This window comes from Amaranthus tricolor, chromosome 16, assembly GCF_026212465.1.
Source record: "Amaranthus tricolor cultivar Red isolate AtriRed21 chromosome 16, ASM2621246v1, whole genome shotgun sequence".
NCBI classification, from domain to species: domain Eukaryota; kingdom Viridiplantae; phylum Streptophyta; class Magnoliopsida; order Caryophyllales; family Amaranthaceae; genus Amaranthus; species Amaranthus tricolor.
This window is the reverse complement of record NC_080062.1, coordinates 2,638,992-2,647,500: the sequence shown is the minus strand read 5'-3', so window position 1 is coordinate 2,647,500 and position 8,509 is coordinate 2,638,992. Positions and strand designations below refer to the sequence as shown.

Below are 8,509 nucleotides of genomic sequence, written 5' to 3'. Positions count from 1 at the left end.
TGTAATTTTACTTCTTAGGGTTTACTCATGTAAGTGTCAGTTTTTGGGTATGTGAATTTTGTGGCTAATTATGAACATTTTCACAATTCCAACCCAATGTTGGCAACATTTTTCTGTAGAATGTTTACTCTGTTCCTTTGAATTTGACACCATAGGGTGAAGTAGTGATGGCGGTAACGGAACGGTAACAGAAGTGATGCAGTTATCGTAACACTTGAATATTAGTCAAAATCATAAGATATCCCTTGATATGACCCATAATACGATTGTTTTATACCTTTACAACGTGAGAAATATCGATTCGTTGTTTTTGAAAACCTTTACAACACGGCTGACACAATGCGATGCGACCTTGGATTTTACAATATGAGCTTCATTTAATGTTGTGTAGCAAAATCAGAGTGAGAAAGGGATAATTATCAATCCTAGATCCCTTATTTGAATTCTTCTAATGATGGCTTCTTTGATCAGGGGTTGCAAGTTTTATAACCTTCCCATTGTTAGTAAGACTCTTTTTAGTATAGCACTAGCTGGATCATGTTTGAACCATTAACATACTAAATCATTATCCTTGTTATAATGGTGGTTAAACTAGCAAAAATAGACGTCTACTGGCGTGTCAATTAGAACTGGCCTATGCGATCGATTATTTGGCCGTATCGTTAGTAAGGAGACAGTGAGCGTTGTGAAAATATGGGGGAGAAATCTAGCTAGAGCTTGAGTTGAGATGAAAAACAACAAACAGAGTGTAGCAAAGTGTCAAGAGCTATGTTACTCGGACTCTTCATTTTGCTTCACGTAGCCGTGTCCGATCCTCGATGCTCGGACATTGGTATGGCACTTAGACACTTCATTTTAGGTGTAAAATTGAATATTTAGAAGTATCCGACGCTTGAACACGTACTAGTATTCGACATCAGTACTCGAGTCCAAGTAACATAGGTCAAAAGCAACAACGCGAAAAACTCAACTAGCTTTACAATGCTTATATGAGCTACCCTTAAGCTTATCCAATGGAGTAATCTTGCTTGTACATAAGTCCCCCTCTTTGGTGGTTCTTCCTTATAGCTTTTTCGGTTAAAGGACTACTTATAAGAGCAGCTAGGTTCCTCAATTGAGCACCTATGGTGCTCGTTTGAGTAGCTATCGCCAAATCTACTCGGCCTTGCTTACCTAGTATTGCTCACTCGGACCATCTCATGCCCACATGAGCCCTTTGTGTGCCTGTCTAAGCACACCTTCCCGAGCCTATGCCTCTTGCTTGAACACTTGCTCAGACGAGATCATCACTTGCTCTTGCTCGTCTGAGCTCCTATGTTTCGGATGATTTGACTCTTGATCTTACAACGAGGAACTTGAGGTCTAGTAATTTTGCTATGAACATGATATTTGTGCGGCTAAGTTTACCGACATTCGGCCTCTAACTACATTTGAGGTTAACAGTCCTATAATGTTCAACCATACAACCATTTTGGAGTCACTCTTCTACTGACTAGCATTCTCCAGCATCATTAACTACTCTCAAGAAGGCAACATTCATATTAATTTAAAAAAAAATTTCTAAGTTAATAGATGCAAATTTTTAAATGAGACGGTTTTGTAGTGAGGCTATCTCTATTGGGATGACCCATGTACATTTAGTCTATTAAAGTGATCATTAATTCTAATGTTTGATATTGGATTTGTTAGGTTGATCAAATTGTGAAATGGGACTTGGTGCTTAAGATGCATTCCTGTCACCTTAACTGTAAACTTAATTGATTTATTAGTGAGGAGTTTTATTCAACATAACTATATGCATATAAGAAAATGCTAGCATACTATGTCGTCGTCGTCATCACCTAGCAAGTGTATCCCGCTTGTAGAAAACTATGATCAGGGTTTGGGGAGGGAAAGAAGGCGGCAACCCATACCCATAACGGAAGGCTAACATACTATGTATATGTAGTAAAATGCCTGATTTGTATAGTCAATATTATATTGATATTGTAGCTCTATAAGACGACCTCAAAACAAGAAGCGCATATGCTAATAATTGTATTAGTTGTGCTATTCAATCTATGTATGAGGAACGTCTCATGGTGGGACCGTCTCACACGAGAATTTGTGTATTTAAAATACTAATAGTATTTGTTTGAATTTGAATACAATAAATTAGTCACTGAAAAACTGGTTTTTAACAATTACCAAAACTTTTGGACTAAAAAAGCAGATTAGTCATTTTGTCTAAAGCCTGTTCCATTCAGTTCATCATCTCAAGCAAAAAATCACTCCAAGCATCAATAGGCCCAGGTAAGCACCAATGGACACAATCACTTGGCCAAGTTAGATTGGCCGGACGCCCGTAAGTACTCGGGTGCCCGTCGGGCCTCATCAACATAATCTGGGTCATATCAAGAACTTGAAAACTAAGCCCGCGTTGTCGGGCCAATGCTTGGGCCTCCTTAAACTCCTCCATTTGGGCTGCATACAAATTCAAAGTTTCCCCTTCCAAATGAACCTCATTACTCTTGTAGGGCCTGTTCTTCAAACAATCCCCACCACTGTCCCACTCACCCCCTTCAAAATGAGCAGGAACAAATGTCCTTAAGTACACTTTCCCCTTGAAATTTTGTCTTTCCAAAAGGGCCCGAAAGACGGTCCTAAACGCATTCCGGTACCCAAATGTCAGAGAGTATTCAGTAAGGTTGTCGATCTCGCAATATCGACAACCCATGAACCGGTTATTTTGGTAGTATATAAGAGGTCGGAAGAACCATTGTCCGGCAGATATGATCACATACTGAAAGTTGTCAATTTCATTGATCCAAACTTGATTAGGTTGGTCTAGATGAAGACCCCAAAAAGTCTTCCCAGTTCTTCCATTTGGGTCATTGTCTATTGTTTTTACAAGATATGGACTCCAAAATATGACTAGTGTGAAGTTGTAAGATTGGAAGTACCAACGCTTGAAATTATCATCTGTTGTGTTGGATATATCAGAAGGGTGTTCCACCTGCAAATTTAGACTCCTTACTACTAGTTGCAAGTATAATGGAACACAGGAAGTATATAGTGTAAATCTCTCCTAGCCCTTCTTGTATGAGACCGTCTCACCGTGAGACAAGTCCATACAAAAGGTGCGCTAAAAGTTTCTATTATTGGGTTATTTAACCCAAGTATGAGACACGTTTCACGATGAGACAGTCTCATACAAGAATTTATGATCTCTTTGCACAATAACATGCAAGAGGTTATTTAGCGATTAGTTATTAGTTGTCGACTGCTGGTTGGTTTCACGAAAATAACTCGAATCGACATGCAAGATATGTACGCCCTTAATCTCTTTGATATTGCTATGACAAACTTTGCACAAAGATTATAGATGTGTGGGGAATTCAAATTGTGTGAGTGATATTGAAAAAAGAAAGAAACTGTACAGATGAGAATTAAAGAAAGTGGTACGGAGATTTTTATAAAAGAAAATTGTAGTAAAAGTAAAAATAAAGACTAAAATAAAAAGTGTGACAATTTCAAATGGTCAAAGAGCTTAAATGAATATGCGTAACGACTTGTTTGATTATCGGTATTAGACAGTGGGATGTTCATACAAATTTAATACTCCATGTTTAACAGCCAACAGGAATGTTGAGCGCTAATGTCAGTGCAGCGAAATTTTAGGAGGAAATATGGAATTGTAGAAGGGTGTTTTGAAATTAGACTCGACATTGATCTGACCTTATATAATCGAATCGACATTGATTTGATCTTATATAATCAAATCGATAATGATTTGACTTTAAAAATTGATTTATAATGATGTAAAAACTAATGTGGATATGATGTTAACTTGCTATGAAATACATGACCCGAAATCAATCTGATAGCTCGAATAAACATGTGTTGGACAACAAAACCAACCATGAGCGCCTATTTATTATCTTAGCTGTGAGTCTGGGACGCTCCAACCACTCCCTACATTCTTCCACTTGTATGGTTAAAACTGACACTTTCTTCAATGTAATATTTAATCTCAAATCTCATTTGATCCTTTCTTTACACAGCTTATCCTAAAATATAAAAAAATGATTTTGTGAAATAAAATTTTATCTCAGTTTTAACAAATATTATTTTCTTTCTCAGCCTAGCTTGTAACAAGTAAAAAAGCGCTATTCTTGTAAGGGAGTGCCTCTTTCACTATTTGTGAGACAAGCTCAAAATAGAGGTTTATACTCTTATAATATGTACTTCATATAGACTATTTAACCCTATGTATAAAGTGCATGTATTTGTGAGACTGTTTCAAATAATAATTTGTAAATAAAAATAAAATTTTGGTTATAACAATTATCAAAAGCTAATTTGTAAAAAATGGTATCCTTTACAGTTATGGATCCAGTTTGGGTTGAATCTAATTAAAATTCTGCTATTTTTATCATACTAGATCTACACCTACCAATTTAAGAGAATTTAGGGTCTAAAATATGGGTTATCTTCATTGTTTGTATTTCACAATTTCAAATATGTCTATCTATCTAACAAACACTGTACTTAAAAGTTAGACCTGCTTAATAAGATTTCATTTAAAATAATGAAATTAAAGTACAATCTTATTTAAGTTTGGACTAGAGATGGTTATGAATCTAAGACTATGTTGGATCGGGTTTAAACTCGACTTTAATTTAGATTTAGACACATGTCTGCTCTAAATTCACTCTAGATCCAGACCTACTCTAGGCCGCCATAGACTTGCCACACAACTCAATCCGCAATCAATTTTAGACTTATCTTAGACCTATTTTATAGTATTTTATTTGAACTGATTTTAGACTAAATAGACCATAAAATGTACAATCGATGATGTATCAAAAATTAGGTTAAGACTCAGTTAGTACCTATTAGACCCGACAAGTTTTTAATCTTGAATTTTCATACCCTTTAAAATTAGAATCATATTTAAATTACACAAAATAAATAGATTAGAATTTGAATTTAAATCTAAATTTGATTCTGCTGGACCTAATTCAAACTTGATTTATGACCACTGCTAAAGCTAAAAAGCATACCCTCATTATCTCTTTGAGTTTGCACCTTAAAACTTAAAAAATTATTACATGTTTAAGGTGCAAATTTAAAAAGATGAGGAGTATACCATAGAATCATATTATAAAGGAAAATTTGTAAAAAATACTTCCAATTATTATTAATTGACTTAAAATACTCCACAACGTTATTTAACTCTATATATCCCCAATGCCCCAAGTATGGAAATACTTAACCTTGAACACTATACGCATTATTTTCAACTGGTTGTTTTTTGAGTATTTTGAATCAATTATCAATAATTAAGAGTATATAAAGTTAAGTATATCAATACTTAAGGATATACAAAATTAAATAATAGTTGAGGGTATTTTAAGTTAATCAAGAATATTTTTGAGAATATTTTTTACAAATTTTCTATTATAAACAGCCATTTACTTTACCAATGTGCACTAGTCACAAGGTCCACAACATATAGTACTATGTCTACCACACATTATACTGCTATAACTAAATCAGGGAGGTATTTATTAATCTAATCAAGTTAATTAAAATTGTGTCGGCAATGGTTTCCTACTCATTTTGAAGTGACACTAATCACACTACACTTTGATATTTTTCGCTATTTTTACTCCCCTTAATTTACTACTGTGTTTTTTCTGATTTTTGTTATAGTTCTTATAGTTGGAATACACTAGATATGATAATAATAATGATGATAATTATTCACCTTAATTAGAAATTCGACTGTGTGTTACGTTTGGAATATTCTTTATAAGGAGATAAATTTAAAAATGATTATATATTTATTTAAAGTTAAAATATATTTATATGAAATTTTTTTAATATTTATAGTTTTAACATATAGTTTTTATATTTTGTTTAAAATATATTTATAAATATTAAAATTTGAGTTAAATTTGAAAATTGTGTAAAAATGAAATGTAAATAAAGTGAAAGGACTATCAAAAAGATAATTTTTACCCTAGACCTTAAATTTTTAAAATGATAATATAATAATGGTCTCAATTATTCAAAGTTGATGAGCTAATCTAATCATTCCTACTTCACTTAAATTTAGAAGAAAAACCTGTCGGTGACAAATTTAGCCGTGTATTCCTCACTGATTTAAAGTATTTTCCAAGAAATACTTTTTTTAATTATAATTTAGACTTATAAAGTTTAGATGAGAATTATATATAAAAATAATACTTATTTGATTGGAGTAAGACTCAATTCACGATATTTTTCAAGATTTCTCGAGCATGATCATCAAATTAACATAATCAAATAAAACTAACATATGTTCAAACTCTTCAACTCTTATAAAGAGATCAAAAACTGTATATTAAATAAAATTTATATTTATAATTTTTTGTCACATTAACTTTTTATTTAACAACATTTATTTATTAATTCCATATATCAAGAAATCAACCTAATAAAAAATTCATAACCTAAAATATAATAATATTATCAGCTATATACTTTATTACAATCTTCTAAACATAGTAATAACATTGAACATATGCAAAGAACCTCAAACCAACTTTTAGGAATTAATCTTGCTAAATCTTTATCGATTAAACTAGTAAATATACAAAATTATAAGTTAAATCACAAATAAATAGTTTAATTAAATATGAATGCAACATAAAATACCTTTTAGACCTATAATTGTTAATATCTATATATATATATATATATATATGAGAAAAATCATACCCAGTATATTTCGACCATATAAAATTATGACCAGAAAGATGAATATACATATAATATTTTAACTCGTAAATTATACATTTAATATCATATTAAGAAATCGGTTTATATCTCATTATAATTAAAACCTAATGTATATTATATACTTTGTTGTTTTTAAGGTTAATTCGAGACTTTACCAATAAAACTAGCTAAAGTACGCAATTTTAATTCATAACAAAAAAAGGGACTAAATATTTACCCGAGACAAAAGGCAAATCAAGGATTGCATATGATTCCTAGCAACAGAATCACCAACAAAAGCCAAAGTCTTATCCTTAACAATCTCCAAAAACTTAAACGGGTCAAAAACGGGTAATTCACATCCATCGGGTTTCCATTTCCACTTCATAAATTCAGTATCGGGTCTTCCATACTTCATACAATTTTGGTGTTCTTGGATCACCCAACAAGTCTCATTTGTGTAATATGGAGCATCCATATTTGGGATCCATTCACCATTGAAAAGATCACATTTTGAACTACTTGAACTTGTAATAAATGGATCTTCATAATTATAATTATGTTGATTATGTATGTATAAATTTGAAATTATTGGGTTTGAAGTTGTTTTAATGGAAATATTTTTGGCTAATTGTAGGGTAATTAAGGTAAATAGGGTTAGTGGAAGTGTTATTTGTAGGACAAGTTTTTTGTTGAGGTTAGGATATTGGGATTTGGTTTTGTGTGTTTCCATGGGGGATATGAGGGAGTAGAAGAAAAGAGCTAGGAATGGAAATAGTAATATGTATAAATATATATATTACAAAGAATAAGTTATGTAAAGTCAAGTGGAATATTGACTTTAGCTTGCAAAATGGTTTAAAAAAATATGTCTAAATTAAATAAAGATATAGAGATTTAATTTGTAGATGAAAGAATCATCGTCATAAATCCAGTGTATCCTACTCATAGGGATTATGAGCAGGGTCTAGGAAAGGAATGAAGACGACAACTTATACCTATAAAGAAAGATGCGGTCAAAGAAGTATTCCGACTCAAAATTGATCTTCTAAAAAAGTTCTTCCTACGTTTACTCGCCGGTTTGCATCATAAATTTGACTTATAACAATAATTAACAAATAAATATAAATAAGTATCACATTTTTATTGAAATTATGATGATGTCGTTAACTTTATATAATACAAAATTAAATTAATACATTCATTTAATACAAAAATCTAATATATTTAATCATTTTTGAAAACTGTGATTTTACATCAATCAATGAATTTAACATGATAGAATAATAAATTATTCTAAAAACTTATTTTTCTTAATTTTTATAGATGTTTGAGAATAAATTATTTAAGTTGTGCACGAGTATTATTTTGTCTATAAATATAGAAATGAACCAAATTAATATGACCAAAATAAAATATAAAATGGTAAACAAACCTGAATATATTATGGTTTTATAGATCAATTTGGTAAATGATTGTTTTGTGTTTTGACTAGTAAATATTTTTTAATTGATGTTCCTATCATAGCCATCAAACTAATATTTTAGTCAAAAGTTATGGACTATTTATTAGAGACAAATTGGGTTAGAAAATCAAAAACTAATAAAAAATATTTAGCAATTTTTATTTTGATTTAAAAATTAATTTTTCAACTTAAAATCATTATTCATACTTTTATAAATTGTTTTCCCAACCAAAAAAAATAGAGGAGTAAAAAATTATAAAAAAAAAAAAAAAAACTACTCTATTTTCTTAACACAGT

At 31.1% G+C, this 8,509-nt stretch overlaps 1 protein-coding gene across 1 annotated transcript; it reads right to left on the bottom strand.

Moving 5' to 3' along the window:
* Positions 1-2,046: 2,046 nt before the first annotated feature.
* On the bottom strand, positions 2,047-7,527 carry LOC130802345 (protein trichome birefringence-like 19). The gene is made up of 2 exons (XM_057666316.1): positions 6,986-7,527; positions 2,047-2,995 (listed from the first exon to the last, which is right to left on the bottom strand). The coding sequence occupies exons 1-2, from the start codon at positions 7,478-7,480 to the stop codon at positions 2,243-2,245; spliced, it is 1,248 nt and encodes a 415-aa protein (XP_057522299.1). The 5' UTR covers positions 7,481-7,527; the 3' UTR covers positions 2,047-2,242.
* Positions 7,528-8,509: the final 982 nt, after the last annotated feature.

Excerpts from the sequence above, each read along its gene's own strand:
- LOC130802345 (XM_057666316.1), bottom strand. The coding sequence starts at position 7,480 with ATGGAAACACACAAAACCAAATCCCAATATCCTAACCTCAACAAAAAA. Across the intron at positions 2,996-6,985 it reads TGATTTGCCTTTTGTCTCGG|GTGGAACACCCTTCTGATAT; the intron begins GTAAATATTTAG and ends CTAAATTTGCAG.